Source organism: Phascolarctos cinereus, unplaced genomic scaffold (genome assembly GCF_003287225.1).
Source record: "Phascolarctos cinereus isolate Bilbo 61053 unplaced genomic scaffold, phaCin_HiC Scaffold_3;HRSCAF=262, whole genome shotgun sequence".
NCBI lineage: Eukaryota > Metazoa > Chordata > Mammalia > Diprotodontia > Phascolarctidae > Phascolarctos > Phascolarctos cinereus.
This window is the reverse complement of record NW_027555736.1, coordinates 171,120,113-171,139,400: the sequence shown is the minus strand read 5'-3', so window position 1 is coordinate 171,139,400 and position 19,288 is coordinate 171,120,113. Positions and strand designations below refer to the sequence as shown.

General features: G+C 43.5%; 3 protein-coding genes and 1 non-coding gene across 4 annotated transcripts in view; 2 read left to right on the top strand and 2 right to left on the bottom strand.

Annotated features, from left to right (window-relative positions):
* Nucleotides 1-7,480, bottom strand: part of ACIN1 (apoptotic chromatin condensation inducer 1) — a 39,876-nt gene extending 32,396 nt beyond the window's left edge. The window contains 3 exon segments of the mRNA XM_020963590.2: nt 3,471-3,582; nt 5,686-5,751; nt 7,319-7,480. Coding sequence (XP_020819249.2) covers nt 3,471-3,582; nt 5,686-5,751; nt 7,319-7,456 — 316 coding nt within the window. The 5' untranslated portion in view covers nt 7,457-7,480.
* A 30-nt stretch (nt 7,481-7,510) lies between these two features.
* On the top strand, nt 7,511-14,264 carry LOC110192674 (uncharacterized). The gene is made up of 2 exons (XR_013485375.1): nt 7,511-7,990; nt 13,951-14,264. It is a non-coding gene; the product is annotated as an uncharacterized LOC110192674 (transcript).
* Nucleotides 9,842-11,004, top strand: CUNH14orf119 (chromosome unknown C14orf119 homolog). The gene is given in 1 exon segment (XM_078151293.1): nt 9,842-11,004. A coding segment is annotated over 1 exon segment (420 nt). The 3' UTR covers nt 10,262-11,004.
* Nucleotides 11,094-17,637, bottom strand: CIROP (ciliated left-right organizer metallopeptidase). The gene is given in 14 exon segments (XM_020963917.2): nt 11,094-12,204; nt 12,756-12,935; nt 13,166-13,395; nt 13,547-13,819; nt 13,920-14,016; nt 14,094-14,163; nt 14,392-14,563; nt 14,656-14,801; nt 14,979-15,063; nt 15,243-15,515; nt 15,518-15,661; nt 16,826-16,877; nt 16,970-17,063; nt 17,195-17,637. Coding segments are annotated over 14 exon segments (2,379 nt in total). The 5' UTR covers nt 17,544-17,637; the 3' UTR covers nt 11,094-11,990.
* Nucleotides 17,638-19,288: the final 1,651 nt, after the last annotated feature.

Sequence of the window (19,288 nt, the reverse complement as noted above, 5' to 3'; positions counted from 1 at the left end):
CCATATACCAAAAAAGGTACAAATGGATATAGGCCCTAGGTGATATGATCAGATAAGAGTTAAGAGAGGATCAGAGGAAGAAAAAATGGAAAATTATGATTGCATAAAATTTTTTTGCACAAATTAATCAATAAAATTAGAAGGGAAAGTTAATTGGGGAAAAAAGTCTTCACACCAACTTTTCTCTGATAAAGGTCTGATATCCAATATGTATAAAAAACTGACATGAAAAAATTCTCCAAATAATTAACTCTGAGGGTCCACCTTATACCTATCAGATTGGCAAAGATGGCAAAAAAGAAAAACTACTGGAACAGCTGTGGGAAGATGGGCATATTACTGATGGACCTGTAAACTGGTCCAGCTATTCTGGAAAGCAATTTGGAACTATACCTTAAAAGTCACCACACTGTGCATACCCTTTGATCTAGTGATACCATTAATATGTCTGTGTCCCAAAGAGATCAGAAAAGAGCCTATGTGTATAAAAATGTTCACAGCAGCTCTCATTGTTGCAACAAAGAACTGGACCCTAAAAGAGTGGCCATCAATAGGGGAATGGTTGGACAAATTAAAATCTAAGACATAAAAAAAGTCTTCAGAGAAATCTAGGAAGACTTTCATGAACTTATGCAGAGTGAAGTGAACAGTACCAGAACAATTTATACAGTAACAACATCATTGTAAAGAAAAACAACTTTGAAAGATTTAAGAACTCATCAATACACTGACCACTCATGCCTCCAGAGGACCAGTGATGAAAGATGATAGCCACCTACTGACAAAGAACTGATGGATTCAAGGTGCTGAGTAAGACATACATTTTTGGACAAGGAAAATGTGAATTTGTTGCCTAATTATGCTTATTTGTTACAAGAACTGTGTTTTTCTTTTTTTTTTCCCCCAATGAGGGCAGGGTTGGGATGGAGGTTGCTAGCGACAGTGTTGCCACACCAAAAAAAAAAAAAAAAGAGAGGGTCATTAAGGCACTTCAAAAATGCAAACAGAACAAAGGGAAGTTCAGAAGCAAACACAGACAGCTATGAAAGTAATATACTGAATTTATTCTACACTTTTTTAGAAAGCAAGCTGTATGTAATACAGATTTATAGTTCCATATATAATCCTTTTTCTGTTTTGCTTTACACCTGGAAATGTTCTGTTTTTCACATTAAAAGTTCAGAATTTTTTAAAAATAATTTTTAAAGGGAGCAAAAGAGACTTAATAAAACATTTAAAAAGGAAAAAAAATTCCACGTATGACTTAGGAGAACTTCTAAGAGGTTACTTCCAGTTGTAAGATTTGAGTTTTTTAAAAGTACAGCATAAGCAAGGATAAAATTTGCCAAATAATGAGAAGAGCCTAGGATTTTTAAAAATGGATCCAAAAAGGAACCTATTAAAGTAGTCAAAAAACTGCTCTCAAGATGAGCTAAACTGTAGAATGTGAGCTGGTCACAGAACTGAACTCTAAGTTGGCCTAAAAAATGACAAATTTTTAGTTAAATCTTAACTACTAAGAAGATACTAAGGTTGTTACTGGCTTAGAGGCCCTTTTTTGTTTGTTTGTTTTGACTAGGCAATGGGGTAAATAGAGTCACATAGCTAGTAAATGTCAAATGTTTGGTCTGAGGCTACATTTGAACTCGGGTCCTCCTGACTGCAGGGCCAGTGCTCTATCTACTGCAACACCTAGCTGCCCCCTAGAGACCCTTTTAATCTTTCTACTTCTATATCAGATTCTTCTTCAAAAGCAGTGTTTTTTATCCTTAAAAATGTCCTTCCTTTCCTCTAGTCCACCTAACAACATTATTCTCATAGTAAAAAGGTTCCTAAAATCCTACTTCTTCCATGAAGCCTTCTTAGATCAGGAGACTTGGTTATTTCCCATAACTCTATCTAATCTAAAAACAATTCACTTTTATATAGTGTTGTGAGGTTTGAAAAAACACTTTGTTCGTTACAAACCTGTGAGGTACATAGTATATTATCTGCATTTTACAGATGAGAAAGCCAAGACTTGCAGTGGGTTAAATGACTTTCCTTTAATCACGAAGTTGGTTAAGTGCCTCCAGAAGGATACAAACTCAAATCTTTTAACCTAACTTCCACGTTTAGTGCTCTCCCTAGTAATTCTCCCTATCATTATCTCCTTGACTTCTACTCCTTGTTCTTGTTCAGTCGTGTCCAACTCTTTGTGACCCCATTTTGGGCTTTCTTGGCAAAGATATTTGAGTAGCTTGCCATTTCCTTTTCCAGCTCATTTAACAATAAGGAACTGAGGTAAATAAGGTTAAGTGACTTGCCCAGGGTTACACAGCTCTAAGTGTCTGAGGCCAGATTTGAACTCAGGAAGATGAGTCTTCCTCATTGCAAGCCCAGTACTTGACCCACTGCACCAACTAGCTGATCCCCTTCTACTCTTTAGATGCCCTTAACAATAATTTATATGAAATGATAATATCTTACTATTCATATTCAGTTTTTTATCTTATTATCTATATATAACTCATACACCTGGGTTATCATGAAAGCATCTGTCTTAGACTGCCAGCACAAAGCTGGTAAGGACCAGGATAATGTAACTCTTCACTGATAGCATCTAATTTGGTACAATGAGATGCACAATGAATTCTGATGATGATGACAATGATGGTGAAGACTCAAAAAATTACTATAAGATACCTACTGGGGAGGAAAGCTGAATGTGCAGTGACAGGTAAAGGTAAACTCTGGCAACACAGCTATCTATGATTGCTAGCCATATTCAGGATAGAGGTAGCTAAGTAAGAAGAGATGACCTGTTTCAAAACTTTAAGAAGTAAAACAGGGTAAAGACGAAAGCAGAATCAATGGGACACCAATTCCATGAGGCACAGTAGTCAGAGAAGAGTGTCACAGAATTTCCCTGCTATTGTCATGCAGTCTTAAAAAAAAAAGGAGGGGTGATAACCTCCCACCCCCCATCAGCTTTGCAGTAGAGTGGGGAAGGATACACTGAAACACAAGAGGCAGCAAGGAAACCACTCCCTCAGGATGGATCATCTTGTCCTCTGACTAGGCTGAGGCTTCTGCAAAGCTCAGAAAGGGGTGGGGGAGGGCAGGGAAGCAAGCTCAACATGTGGGAATGAACGCAGAAAGCTATAGACACAGATCTCACACACACACACACACACACACACACACACACACACACACACACACACCCTCATTTACCTAGCAGATGTCTTCTATCCAAATCTATCTACTAGATGGAATACTCTAATCAAAATAACAGTCAAGTGAAGCTGCTTCTTCTCTGACAAAAGGTGAGTAGGTAGCTCCATGGGTCAACAGACACAAAAACTGGCAGTTCCAGCCTGAAACAGACTTACTAGTGATGCAGCACTGTCAGAAACACTTGTTGATCTGTGACAAAACTATACCCTTGTGACTCCTAGAAAAGGAAAAGGATGACAATCTAAGGTTACCTTCAAGTTCTGCAGCTTCTCGAGCTTCTCGTTCCAGTCGCTGCCTGAGCAGCTCCTGCTGCTTTTCCAGATACTGCTTTATAAAGCTATTCTGGCTCATCTCCTCACCAATCTGAAAAAAGCAACAGAAAGAATAAGAATCTTAGAAGACAATACAAGAGAATGCATGGGAAGAAAACAATGAGACAGACATATAGTTTCTTATATACAGCTATAAGAAAAGCAACCATGATGTAGCCAGATTTTTGTCTAAACTATTCATATGACAGGCTAAAAAGCAGCTATGTGTCTCATATAAGGTGGCAATAGAAGGAATTATGTACAACCATTAGTTCTGACCAACCAGTTCTAAATAATATAATGATGTTTTATCCTATATAATTAAGTTAGCAAGAATTATGGTTTAATGTTTCTAAATATACTGTATTTGGATTTCACAAGTCCTCTTACAACTTAGGATCATATCAATTCTTTATTTGTGTCAACTAAAGAGACAGGCAGACAGGTAGCTGAAGAGACACATTTTCACCCTTCTCCATCAGCACAAGAAAAGCTTAAAAGCCTCCATTATTCAGAGGAAGTAGTTAAAAACTTGTCCATCTATATGGTAAGTGGACTTATAATTCAGCTTTTTTTGGGTCATGAGAAAATTACTGGTAAGAAATCCAACAATATACTTAAAGATCATGGTTTTCCTCAAACTTCTTTCCTCTTCTACTACCTTCTAAGAACCTTTTTTTTTTCAGAGTAAAAAGCAAACACATCAATAAAGAAACAAAACCAAAAACCAAGTATGTGCTTTTACTTCTGTGTTTTCAGTCTTTTCTCATAAACTTTAATAATCCACAAGGCCTGGATCTCAGGTAGAGACTTCAGATCAGAAAGTTTATAAAGAATTTAAGCCCACTGTTTGTAAGAACAGAGGTGCTAGGCTGGAAACACTACAACACTGAGCATGATTTAGCCTGGGCCAGTTTCTTAGGCTTGTTAAAGTATCTGGACTAAAGCTTTGTAAACTGGCAGGATTAAGGAACTGTCTGGCTTAATGAGGAGATAACAAGGGAAAAGGTGGGGCCTCTGTGGAGCTTGTTTTTCCCTAATATCCTGGGACCTAATCTAATAGCAAAACTAAATGTTCAAAGTAAGAGAAGTCTGGATGTGTTTGTCCTTTAATGTTTTGCTAGAGAATCAGAGACTATCAGAGTTGAAAGGAACTTTACAAATAATTTAAATACAGTTCCCCTTAATTTACAGGTTAAAAAAATGGAGACCCTGATAGGTTTGGTGACTTGTCCAAAGTCAGGTAGCCAAACAATATCAAGCTCCTACTATGTGCCAAGCTTTTCGGTAAGAGCTGGGGATACAAAAAAAGGCAAAAGATAGTACCTACCCTCAAGGAGCTTACAATCGAATAGGGGAGACAACATGCAAACAAATATATACAAAGCAAGCTATACACAAGATAAATAGGAGATATTAAAAAAGGGAAGGCACTGGAATTAAGAGTGGTTTGGGAAAGCTTCTTGTAGAATGTAAGGTTAAAAAAAAAAGTGGTAAGGTTTTAGTTGGGACTTAAAGGAAGCCAGAGAGATCGATAGTTGGAGGAGAGAAGGGAAGGTGTTCCAGGCATAGGTGACAGCCAGAATGAATGCCTGGAGCTGGAAGAATGTCTTGTTCCTGGAATCGCCAGGAGGCCAATGTCACAGATAGTTTTATCTAAAAGGAAAAGGATTAAAACTTATGCCTTCAAATTGAAGTGATTTACAAGGCTCTTACTAATGGGGAGAAGTTAGTGGGTGATCTAGTCCAGTTGATAATCTATGTAACATAAGCTTTTCATCTTGCCTACCTTAATCAGGTGTTTGCCTAAATCATTCTAACAAAGTGTCCATTTCAAATCTACACCCAGTGTAATCAAGACAAATTTTTTTGTCAACAGTGATCTGACATTCTGAACCCAATCTAGGTGAGGTGTTCCTCTCAACACAGCTCTACTAAACACATATGTGAGTCTCAGAAAGCAACATGACAACTTTTTTTCCTTAGGATTTTGTAAACGACTAAAATGAATTAGGAATCCAATAGCTTTAATAAAGGGACATTTCAGAATTATGTGAAATGGGAAGGATTTTGGCAGGTAATAAAAGTTTTAGGCATTGGTGTGTCCACATTCACATTAGCAGCCCACTATTATTAAGTTAATTTTTTGTCTTACCTGGGAGTTTGGCTGGAATGCAGTGTGAGGTGTTGAATGCTTCTGTAAATTCTCCAGCATTAGAGCCTGGGGACAAAGACAGAAGAAACTCAGAAACACACACACACACACACACACACACAAAATCAAACCCTTGCCCTCCATCCTCCTTACCAAATGAAAAACTAACCATATACACTCAAATTATACTTCTTTTTCAAGAACTTCAAAGTCTTTTACTAACATTGTTTTCATTCGGTTTCAGAAGAACCCTAAGGGCAGCCATGCCTATTGTGCTCAATATACAGATGTAAAAACTCAAAAATACATAAAACTAAAACCAGTTGGCTCCTGTCAAAAAAATCTAGTCAGTGACAGATCCAGCATCAGGATTCTCAGTTATTCTGCCCTTATGGCTTCTGCTATTCTCAAACTTGGCCATGCAATCACATTCAATTCAAAGGTTAAAACCAACTCCAAGAGCCCCAAATTAATAGTTAATTGCTCTTCTTGGATAGAACCAATCACTTTGACAAACAGCTGATAGATTATAAGTTCTCTGAGATCCGGACCATGTCCACTTAACTGAGCTTGTACAGTACTGAATTCAACAGTGCTTTATAAATTCTTTCTGATGAAAGATGTTACATGCCCAAATACCTGACCCCCCCCCCAAATGAACCCAAAACATTCTGGTTTATCAAAACTGCAAACTGGTTTGACTAAATCCATGAAAGGAAACAACCATTATTAGTCCTAAATCCAACAACCTTACCCCCAAAACTATTTGTTCCCCAGACAACCCACACCCAAGGCCAAGGCCAAACATTCTGTCAACTCAAACCCATACTACTTGTAAAATGTAAATCCTACCCTAACTCAAACACTGACATTATCCTCTAATTCAACTAGTCCAAACCTATATCCTTATTAATTAAACTACCTAATGGCAATCCCTCCCTGATTACCAATTTTCAATACACCTACTCAAATCAATCATATCCAAGGTCTCTGAAACCATGCTAACTGGCTCTGCTTCCTCCACTGATGACAACTCTTTACCCCAACCAGGATCCCTATAAACAAATGGCCCACAACCAGCCAAGCCCCTTCTCCAGTTTTTCCCTTCACTTCATCCTCCAATATAATTAACCCCTTCAGTGCCAGCCTAAACAAGACCCAGTTCCTATCTACCTTCTCAGTCTGACCCGGTCTTCCCGACAACAACCAACTGCCACTTTGCCCAACTATGCCTCTAATTCTGAGTCCCCCTCCCACCCACCCCCCACCCCCGCCTTCCCAGGTCAATAACACTAGTGGTGGTGGTGGGATTTAACTCCTTCTGAAGCGCATGCGCCGAAACCACAGACACAAACAAGGAGGGGGTGGGGGAGGAGGAAGCGCAAGACACTCTAGGGAGAGTAGCGCGCACCCTCCCGTTTCGAGCTCGCGCTGCTGCCGTTAAAGGCGGGAACCGGCACGGGCTCCCTTCCAGCGCAAGCCCCACCAACCACCGCGCGCGCGGATCCAGAGGCTCGCGCTGGCGGCCTGAGCTCGCTCGCGCTGAGCCCGGATACTGCGCCTGCGCCGCGGCGGCGGCTCGTCTCTACCGGGTCCGCTCCCCTCCGACGCCCCTGCGACGCAGTCTCCTTACCCCTTTGAGCCGCTTGACCAGGGCACTCTTCTGTCCACTCTTGGCCAGGCCTCGCTGTTCCAGTGCGGCCTTCAGGTCGGTCACCCGCAGCGCCTGAAGCGGCTTCCCGTCCAGAGTCACCTCCTCCAGTTCCGCCATCTTGTGTGAGGTACTCGGCTCCCGTCTCGACGGCTTCGGGCATCTTCGGTAATTTCCGCCAACGCCCTTCGAACGTGCCGATCCGACCCCGCCCACTGCCACAGCCAACCCTTCCCCCTCCCCGTCCTCTGATCGGAATGCTCAGCCTTTTCGAGTGCACTCGGGTATTTCCGTTCCCACCTTAGCACCAATCAGCAGTTTCCATTCTCTTCATAGGCTCCGCCCCCTCGCTGTATTCTCGGAGCTCGGACATCTCCGTCCTACCGAGTCTAGGACTAGATTCCGTTTGTAAACGCTCTCCCCTGGCAGAACCGGACTCGGAGACGTTCGGCTTTTTCCGGCCCCACGGCTCTGGAAATAGGGTCCGGCTTATTGGTGCCGAGGCGCCCAGGGGGGTTCGGGGCCTTGTGCGAGGTCCGGAAGTGCGTGGGTTGCCCAGTGGGGTTTCCTGGGAACATGGAGGTGGCAGAGGTAGCCGGAACCCACGGACTCCTGTGACTTCCTTCTGGGGTCCCCTGGGGTGAGAATAAGGAGGTAAGCTAGGCGGAGGCCCCTCCCTCGGGTCGGCTTACCCTTTATCCGGGCACTGGGGTTGATCTGTTTGCCCCACCCTCACCGCGAGCGGTCGCCCCTCGGCTCTTGATCTAGTGAGGAGCCAGCTTTGGGGCGCCGGGGTTGGTCGGGGAGCGGTGTTGTAACTTTATGGCCCAGATACAAACTCGGCCCAGACTTCAAAGATCCGCAGTTCCTCGATCCACTCCCACGTCTCCAACCTTCCCTCAACATCTGGTCTAAGGGGAAGATTGACTTCCCAATATTTAATGCCCACAGATAGCACTATTATTACTTGCATGCTAAAAATGAGGCGAGACACGGAGCCCCCACCCTATGTCCTGTGCATTGTAACCAGGATTTAGGACTAATCAATTCAGGTGATCCAGAAGAGTGGGATTTCCCGAATTCCCCGGGTAGAGATCCTGTACTTTAATGTCAACTTTAGAAAGACACCTGTGGCAACACTGTAGCAGATTCTTCCTTTTTTGAGGGCTAAGTTTGCGTTCTGCCCTAATGCCTCTGTCCCTAGGGATCTAGCTATTTGGGCTCATGAAAGAAGGGCTAAGAACTCTCTGGACAGAGTAGTGAGACTGTGAGATTGTAGCTGTTGCTGATAGTATAGCCAGTGCTTGCTTTAATTTATTGACCGCAATTGCTACATGTCTTTCACATTTGTCAGGAGAAGAACCAGTGCCTAGTAGCTGAATTGCTTGGAAGAAACTGTAAGCCTGCCTGGAAAGGATTTATAGGCTAGCAGTTTCATATTTAAAAGTTTAAAATAACTTAGGTAAAATTGGACAGCCTCACACCACCAGCATAAAATCAACAGTTAAAGTATTTGTCATTAATATGTTAGTAAATGAGATGGGAATTACATATAGTGAGCAAAAATATAAGTATCCGTTTCATCTGTTCAGATGCTTGGCCTACCAAACCAACAATACTTCTCTAGAGCTTTTGGCAAAGAACACGAGACTTAACTTTCTTGCTAGTCTCTTGAATGACTTTGGGTGAGTCCCTTATATCTGTTTTTAAATTTTTTCAGTTGCAAAATGAAACAAGTGCTTTACAGTGAACTAATTAGATGGTAGGTCCTGCATAAAGCACCAGTGGCTGTTTGCAGTGAAAGGAAGACTCTTCACCATGAAACTCATTGATGACTTTCAACATTATTTGCTCTTTACTCAGTGACCAAAGCACTCAAAGCTTTGTGCAACTATATTTGGTGTTTTTTTTTTAAATTTTTTTATTTTTAGTCAGTTGAGGTTAGGTGACTTGCCCAGGGTCACACAGCTAGTAAGTGTCAAGTATTTGGTCTGAGGCCGGATTTGAATTCGGATCATCCTGACTTCAGTGCTGGTGCTCTATCCATTGTGCCACCTAGCTGCCCCAGCAACTATATTTGTTACACAAAAGGATTCTGCTGTTAAATGTATATTTATTTTAGATGGAACAAGTTAGATCAACATGCTTCTTGCTTTTGCCCAACTTTGGGGGAGTTTAGATAGAATGAGGAAGAATGAAAGATATTTGTTATTTTGGTGATTATTACAAGGATTAGATCCCCAAGGGAAGTTCTGAGTTTGAAGAGGTGGGGAGTAAGGTTGGCAGAATTGGAATAAAATTGTTTTAAGGAGGACCCTTTCAGTGTAGTACTGCTGTTTACCTTCCAAAATAGTTAAATATGGGATAGGAGAAAAGAGTACACTTTTTTATATACTTGAAGAGCTAAGTTTTGTGCCAAGAGCCATGTGTCAGCTATTTGGCCATCTAACTTAGGGGTAGCCTTATTTTATCCATTGTAAAACTATTTTTTGTTTTACCCTCAGGATGTCACTGAAGTCAACTGCCTCTTAGATATCACCATCCTCCTCTTCTACATTAGCCACTACTCCAGAAAATTACTCCTTCTTCTCCATGTCTTACTTCACTTCACAGGAGATGAAATGTGTCCTACATTGGTTTGCCAGCTGGTCAGATCCCCAGCGTGAGCGTTTCCTGCATGACTTGGTAGCTAAGGCAGTGCCAGGCAAACTACAGCCCCTGTTAGAGGGATTGGAACAGCTTAGTGTGTCTGGAGCAGACCGACCACCACGCATCTTTGATTGCCAGCTTCGACTCTGGGATCAATGGTTCCGAAGTTGGGCTGAGGAGGAGCGCAATGAGTTTGTCAGACAACTGGAGACCAGTGAGCCAGACTTTGTAGCAAAGTTTTATCAAGCAGTAGCAGCCACAGCTGGTAAGGACTGATAGGAGTCAGCATCATAAAAGACAATATGACTCCGATAGAGTTGGGTTGATGGCTTTGATGTGGGAGTGCCCAGATGAGAAGGAAATGTCTGGGGATGACACCCAGGTCTGTTTTCAGAGTTATTGTTGTTGGATTTCTAGCCTAGAGATCACTACAGATTTTAAAAACAAAGCCAATCCAAATCATTGGGCTATTCTTCTGCTTCCTCCATATAATCCTCTAAAATTCCTAAGACTGCATAATCCTGACTTCCTCTGCAAGCTGCCTCTGAAAAGAATTGGAATATCACAAACCCAGGTCTCCCTAGAGTTGATCCACTGGAGGGACTGAAGGGTGGGGAAGTGAGTGGAACACTCCTGCTATGGGCAACAAGGTACTGGGTGGGTATCAGTTCAAAGAGCTTAGCTAAATCTGGGCCAATGATCTCCTGGACCACTATCTGGTTTGGTTTGTAAGCTTAAGTGTTAGGGTATCAATGGGTCGGTTAAATGGAGAAGAGATGATTACATGCCAAACCCAAGAGCCCTGGTTCACAGTATTTTTAGAGCCAGTAGCAAGAGTTTTTATTTCGTAACTTATCTCTACCAAGATTATGGAAACAAATGTCCTATGGGATAGAAAGTTTATTTTTGTAATTCAGGAAATAACAGGTACTGGGAATACAAAGACAAAAATAAAAATGGTGTTTGCCCTCAATGGGCATACAGGTACTTGTCCAGAATAAAACGATGCTGTTATTTAATCTGAATGACCTTTTTTTCCCTCTAGGACCTAATAAAGGATTGAACTAGAGCCCTGGTAAAGGAGGGTAGCCAAGGGCAAGTAGAAACTTGGGGTCATAGGTATAATCCATCTCCATCTTCTTGGTGGTTCTTCCCACTTCTATAAAGTCTTTGTTTGTGATTTAAGGTTTCATCTTTTTTTTTTCCTCCATCTAAATGAAAATCTGAACTGTGACCTAATTTCAGGGTTTTTTTCCTCCCCACCAGTCTGTGACAGAGGAAAGGCATTCCTTTCATCCTAAGTCAGGGGTGGGGAACCTTTGGCCTTGAGGGCACATGTGGCCCTCTAGGTCCTCAAATGTGGCCCTTTGACTGAATCCAAACTTCACAGAACAAATCCCTTCATTAAAAGGATTTGTTCTGTGGAAGGGGCACACTTGAGAACCTAGAGGGCCACATGTGCCCTCAAGGCCGAAGGTTCCCCACCCTTCGAGTTGATCCAGAACCCATAGCAAAGTGCTCAGAAGGGAGTTCAAACTCACATCTGGAAAGATATAAAGAGCCTAATGTGTGTTAGGCATTCTTCTAAGCATTTGGAAATACAAAGATAAAAAAAGTCCTCGAGAAACTTGAGGAAAGTGGGAAAGACATAACAAACAAAGTCAGTAGGGCCAAACACTAATGCAGACAGGAAAAAATCCTCTTGAAAGGTGTGACATTAAATTGAACCTTCAAGGCACCTAGTGACAATAGGCGAAAGTGAGGGAGAACATTGTAGGCCTAGGGAACAGCTTGTGAAAAAGAAGACAGAGATGGAAACACAGGGTATATCACATAGCTCTGGAAAGTGAGGTTGGAGCCAGATTGTAAAGGACTTTAATTGCTAGAGTCATATTCTGTCCTAGAGCCAATAAGCACCTCTTGAAGCTTCCTAAGCAGGGGAATGACATGGTCATACTTAGTAATCCTTTTACCTATCTCAGCTCATGTTCATGATAATGTCACATTATACTTCCCTCATTCTGTCAGGTAGGCTTCTTATTGATCCTGGGAGTCCTGATGAAGGATAAGAGGCTGATGGTGAAATTCGAAGGGAAGCTTGGTATTTTCTGTAGGCCACAGTTCCCCCTGTACCCATCAGAATAAGTAGCATGAGGCTGAGGCCTGTGGGCAGGATTATACCCCTGTTTGGGGAAATGAGGCCTGGTGAAGCCAGCCACCTAGATATAAAGAAGGAACACTTAGTGATTAGTTTATTTATAGGAATTTTCATTGTATCCACCTCCTTGCCCCCAACCTAAGTCATCATCTTCATATGGAAGAGTTCTAAAATGAGAAAGTGACAATTAGGTTGTAGAAGACCTTAAGTGTCCTTTCTAACCCTAAATCCATTGGTCTTACATAGCAGTACCTAAATTCGTATCATTTCAGGAAACTTTAGTATGAGGAAAGAGGTCTACCCTACCCTGTGTTGATGGTAGATTTTGAGGTGAGGCAGGACCATTGATCCCAAAAGCAGAGTTTAATAGAAAAGGATCCTGGATGATTACCTTGCCGGGGAAAAAAAGGAACTCTGATCGCTTTGGCTTGGAAATGGTGAAGTTCTGTAATTTTTCACCTGATTAGCGAAAGGTAAACTCTGTTGGTCAGGGGCCATGTCTTCAGATAAAATTTGATTTGTATGTATCACAGGGCCATATAAGTGTTAAATGCTGCTCTTGTCTTTAGGTCCTAGGAGTGCCAAAGAGTGTATTCTGGAATGGCTTCTTACCTGCTGTGGTCTGTGGTAAAGGTGGCTCCACCATAATCCACATTTAGTGGTGTATCATTGAGGGATCGGCTCAGAACTCTATATAGGATCTCAGCTGGGGGCCCTTGACAGCCAGGAAACTCCCACATGTGTACAGTAAACACCAGGTTAGAGTTTATTGATGGACTGTGGAAATGGCACCTGAATTGACGTTTAGAAGAAAAATAGAATAGATAGAATAAAATAGATGAAGTTTCATATTTTTCTCATATTTAGACTAAGTTCCTGGAAGAGTAAATTTTAGATTTAGGCCATTTAGAAAAATGGGTGTTAACAGACAAAAATAGCTCCTTTGGAGAAGGGATATAGAGGTTAGATCCTGGGACCCCTTCAATCCTGACTTAGAGACATAGTACATCTTAAGTATTTACATGTGAGTGCCTGCTCTGATCACCAGGGCCTGCAGTATAGTTTGGGTGAGTTCCTGCTGCTGTATTTTGCTCAGGTAGTAGCCTGGGGGCCCAGCTAGTCCCAGGGCCAACTGGATCAGCAAGCCTGGGGATGAAGGGCTTGCAGTTGAGGGAGGAAGAGCCATGAGAGCCTCATTTGCCTGGCAGAACTGGCCCCAGGGACAGAAGAGGAGGCCATGATACCCAGGGACCTGTAAGGAGAAGCAAAAATGGAGCTAGAGACCTCAACTACATGTTTCTATCCTTTATTCTAGAGGAGGAGGTCCAGTCTAGAACAGAACCATTCAGGGAGCCCTTTATAAATGATGAATGTCTAAGAGATTACTCCCAATTCCTACTCACCTGAATAGAATTCCCTGGGAGGCAGGGGACCCAAGGTGATCCTGCTGCCTGCACATAGTATGTACTTCCTTCTGTGCATCTATGTAAGTAGCATCGACCAGTGAGTTCCACCTGTCTGAAGGGCAGAACCTGAGGGAGGAGTGTGGTTCCACTCCTGGGCACCAGGACTGAAGTGAGGTTAGCAATGAAACAGCGACTTTTGGGATGGTAGATCTCCCCATGTGGGTTTCCTGCCATAGAAAGGGGTGCATTTCCCTTCTTCCAGCATTCACTCTGAAGAGGGCCAAGAGATGGGAGAGTCTGTGCTTCATGCCTCAGTCCTGACCTGCTCAAGTAAAGCTGACTTTACCCCTAAGTTTCCCAGGTTATTTACCTGATTTGCTAATGGCTTGTACATTCGACAGCCTTCCAGCAGGGGATCTGATGAGCATTGCCCCTTGTCAAAGTGAAGATAATGACAGCCCAGCCCACTGTGGAAAAGAGCAAGGAATGAAACTAAGGTCAGAGGCAACTCTTGTCCACCACTGTCTGAATGCAGTGCACACACCTGCCAACACAGAAGAAGTGTGATGAGCCAGCTCTACAGGATGTCACCAATCCAAAGTTCAAACCAGATCCTGCTTAGAGGATTGAAAAGGAAGTTGGAAGAAGGCCATAACATTTCCCTCCTCTCCCATTACTGCTGTTAAATTTGGGATTAAAATATTTGTGCTATGTATTTCAGGGTTGTAAGGCAAACACAAGGTGTACGTGAAAGGTTTTTCTTTCCTGTAGCACTTTGACTCATACTTAGTAGCATCCCTCTTCTTAGCCACCTGCAGAATATCTGATCCCTTATTCCTTACCCTGACCCCAAAGCAGTTCCTGTGCAGCACTGTAATTTACTTGGTACCAGCCAGAGTCAGCGAAGGCAGCAAGAGTGATAAGGTCAATCTGGGTACGGTGAGCACCACCAAAGGTAGCAGTCATCACAGAGCCCTGGAGTAAACGGGCTTCCCAGTGAGAGGAGTATAGACCCTGCAAATCCGAATGTGTACGATGGTGTTTAGGACCTTATTCCTAGCTTGCTCTTCCTTCTTCAGCTCTCTTGCTTTAACCTCGGCTCTCACCTCTTCCTCCAGGGGGACTCCCTGCATGGCTCCTGAGACTCCCAAGTGCCTGGCTAGGCTGTGGCTTACAGTGGGGGTGGCGAGAATCAACTGCCCCCATTCATCCCTTCTGGTCACCTGTCGTCTTGGGGAACATTTTTCTCCAACTGGTGAGCAGGTTAGAAGTGAACGAAGAGACAGAAGGGATAGAAGGGGTGGATTGGGGAGAAGGGGCAACATGAAAGAAACAAGAGACTTGGAGGTGAAGTTGTTTATAGGAGCCTTGCTATAGGGTTCCCACTGGTTGGGATTGCAGGTGACCTCTATCCTTTCCCTTTACTCACTGCTGGGGCCTGCAGTACAGTCCTTCCATTTCTTGAAGAGTTGCCCAGAGAAGCCCAGAACATGGAACAGTTCATGTATTGTGGCCTGAAGAAGGGAAGAACAGATCCAAGGGTGGGGCAACTGGACAGGAAGACCAGAATCTTCCCTTTCCCACCTTCCAGTGGTTCTATCTTCCTTGTGTGCTCCACACAGATAAAAGTACCCGTCCTCCCCAGATAAGTGACCCTCTCCCTATTCTGCCCTTCCCATCCCACTCTGGTCACCATGACAATGTCACTGTGGCTGTAGTGGAGGCCACTGAGGTGGTGTGTGCAGAAGATGATGGTGCCTGCAAGGGGCCGATCTGCACTATCCAGCTGGCAGCAGGCAGCATAGGCAATGGTGGAGGGCTGTGGATAAACAGCGGTGGAAAGCAAAGAAATGTCGGGAGGTGGGGACATATAGAATAAGGGAGATGTGTAATTAGGAGATTCAGATAAGGAGTTAGAGAATCAAGGAGGGTGAATAGGGAGACAAGGTAATTTGGTTTACCCCTCACCTCACGGTGGCATTTCGTAGTATGGGCTACTTGTACATACAAGAGGAAATCAGTGTCTGGAATTCCAGGTCCATCTGGTTGGATCAATTCTGGGGGACCTTGTTCTGGCCACAAGGAATAACCACGGAGATGGGAATCAGGGATCTGGAGAGAACAGAATATGGGAGCAGGCCCAAACTGGGAAATGGGTAAGTGGGAGAGAGATCAGTAAATTGGGGGCCATGGAATTAAGATCAGGAGTGAGAAGGAAATGTAGTAGAAATAACATTGAATTTGGGAGTGCAAGACCTATGTTTGCATTCTTACTCTGATACTTCAATCGGTAAACATTAAGCACCTGCTGTATGCCAGAGACTGTGCTAAGAGCTGGGGATACAAAAAGGGGCAGAAATGTCTGCGCTCAAGGAGCTTACAATCACATTGGGGAGACAATATGTAAACAAATACATACAAAGAAAACTATATGTAGGATAAATAGGAAATAACAGAGGAAAGGCACTGGAATTAAGAGGGGTTGAGAAAGGCTTCTTGTAGAAGGTGGGGCTTTGGTTGGGAATTAATGGAAGCCAGGGAAGTTAGTAGAGCAGAGGAAAGAGAGCGTTCCAGACATGGAGGAAAGCTGGAGAAAATGCCAGGAGCTGGCGAGCAGGAGTGTCTTGGCCAGGAAGCGAGTGTCACTGGATCAAAATATGTGTCAGGGAGTAAGGTAAAAAGACTGGAAAGGTATGTGGGGCTAGGTTCTGAAGTGCTTTGAATGCCAAACAGCATTTTGTGTTTGATCCTGTAAGCCATAGGAAACCACTGGAGTTTAATGAGTGGGAGACGTGATCTGACCTGTATTTTAGGAAAATCACTTTAGTGGCTGAATGGAGGAAGGATTGGAGTTGGGAGAGATTTGAGGCAGGCAGACCCACCAGCAGGCCATTGAGATAATCCAGGCATGAGGTAATGAGGGCCTGCACCAGGGTGATGGCAGAGGAGAGGAGGAGGCATATTTGAGAGATGTTGCCAAGGTGAAATCGACAGGCCTTAGCAACAGATTGGATGTGGAGGGTGAGAGATAGTGAGGAGTCCAGAATGAGTCTTAGATTGCCAGCCCGAGACCCTGGGAGGATGGTGTTGCCCAGTGTAACAACAGGGAATGTAGGGGGATGGGGAGGGAATAATATTCAGGTTACTACTCAGCCTTAGTTTTCTCATCTGCAAAATGAAAGAGTTACTCTTTGATGACTTCAAAAAGCTCTACTTGCCCCAAATCACTGATACTATGGTCAGAGATTCAATAGTTATTTGATACAAGTCACTCACCTTTACCCCTAGACAATTCTCTCCCACATAGCCAGGGTTCAGAAGGCTGCATCTGTCAAGAGAAGCCCTCAGGAGTGAGCTAGAGACACTCATGGGCTTTTCTGCAGAATAATTGTTCCTACCCCCTTTATAGCATGCACTCACCTGTAGTGGCTTGGGGAATCTGGGTCCCTCCAGATAGCTTGACAATACTGTTCTGGGTCACGACTCAGAAGAAGGGGTCCTTGCACGGGTGCGACTTGGGGAGATAGAAGTCAATAAGCCCTTTCTATAACATCTTAGGATCCCCAGTCCTTCTGAGTCGACCTCTCTTCCTCAAAACCTTCATTGCAATTCATCATGGCTCCTTCTCCTTTTCCATCCCCTTACCTGCAAGCAGCTTCTGGATCCGATGAATGGCCTCTCTCAGAACTGCATCTATCTGAGTTTCCCGGTACATCCAGTCTCTCTCAGGGTACAAAGCCTTGCTTTTTAAGCTTGATCCCTTAGGATACCAGGCCTGGATACGAATAGGGCTTAGAGCACTGGAATGGGAGAGGGAACCAGAGCGTGGCTGGAGGGACTGTGGGGAAACAGGTGGCCCAACAAGACTCACAGACCCCTGTGTTTCCTCATGTAGACAGCGGCCCTTAATCCCCTTCAGGAACAGCAGCAGGAGTAGGAGTAGCAGAGAGAACTGTGTTCCCCAGCAAGCCCCCTCACAGCCTGCACTAGGCATTGTTCTCCTCCCCAGCTTCCTAGCTCAGCTCACAAACAGGGTTACTTTTTCTCATTCTCATCTCCCCCTTTCCTTTTATTTCCCTTGTAGCCACTGACAAGGAGTCGACAAACAGATATCTTTAGGATGTGAAGCTTGGAAAGAAGGAAACCCCCTCCTCAGGGGACCGGGAATGGAGGGCTTGGGGGTGGGGAGGTAATTTTTTCTGAGGCCTCAGCTGAGCTTAGTAAAAGAGGTCATGCTGTTTACAACTCAGAGCCCCTGGGGTGGCAGCTGCTGTGGCTAAGTGTTGATGAAACCTATGGTGTCAAACTCAAATAGAAACTGGGGCCACCAATCCATACATAAGCATCCTTACTGGCAGCTCCATGTTTCATTGCATTTTTATTTATTTTGTTAAATATTTCTGAATTACATTTTAATCTGGTTCAGGCAGCACCCTGGAGTATTGTGGAGCCTTTTTTTAAAAACTCTTTGTACTACACAATAGCTGAGTGAAATCATCCTGTCTCTTAAAGCCCAGAGAACTGGAAAGAGGGGTAAGGGAGGAGTATAGAAACAGAGAACCACAACAACCAGGCCCTGCAGTTCCCCTGTTCCAACTGGGTCTCCAAATCAGGATGAGTCTTTTGCCTTCCCTACATCAGCCCCTTGCTTTTCTTTCTGGGGAGCCCAGCAGGGCCATATCATAGAATCTTCCGTGGCCATCGAGTCCAAACTATATCTTAACAAAGATTGCCTTTTGGATATAGCACAGCATGTGGTTATCCAGCTTTTTCTTGAAGACCTCCAGTGAATAGAAACCCACTAAATCTGGGGCCCATTCCACTTTTGGATAGCTCTAATTGTTTGGATTTTTTTCCCTTACATCAAGCCTAATTTTTTTTCCTTACATCAAACCTAAATTCTGCAACTTCTACCCCATGCTTCTAATTCTGTCTATCTCCTTCCATGTGACACCCTTCAGATACTTGGAGCCAGCTGGCTGTCATATCCTTCCCAAATTCTTTACTCCAGGCTAAACATTCCTAGTTCTTTCAAACTCTCCATGTGAAATGAAAGTCTTAACCCTCCTGGCTTGCCCTCTGAAGGCTCTCCAGCTTAATTATATCCTTTGCAAATCTTGGTGCCCAGAACTTAATAGAATATTTCACATGCAGCCTGACCAAGGCAGAGAACAGGGTGATCTTCTGCCCTGCCTACTTCTGTACACTCTGCCTCTCTTAATGCACTGTAACTTGGAAATAGCTTTCTTAGCTATCACATCACATTGCTGAATCATATGGAGTGCATAGTCAGCAATTCCATTCAAAAAACACCTGCAATTTCCATGAATTCTAGCCCCACCTCTGACACATACCTGTTGTGTATAAGGGGAGGTTACTTAACTCAGTTCAGGTCTGTCCCTTCCCCCAACTCTCTAAGATCGGAAATTGTAGACCAGTTGCTGACCTGTATTGGTAAAGGGAGCTTTCTCACCTAGAGGTCCCAACACAGATGAAATCACAGGTACAAACAAAAAGTGTGTGTGTGTGTGTGTGTGTGTGTGTGTGTGTGTGTGTGTGTGTACACACAGAGTACTTATAATCTATTCAGGGATGAATCATAAGTATGTATAAAGTTTATACAAAAATAATACCTGATATTTAAACCTTACAGTCTTGCTTAAACTCCTGGAGAAGGTGGAAGGAGGGTATACTCACATAACTGAGTGGGTAGGAAGATGATGGAGGCTGATTCAGGAA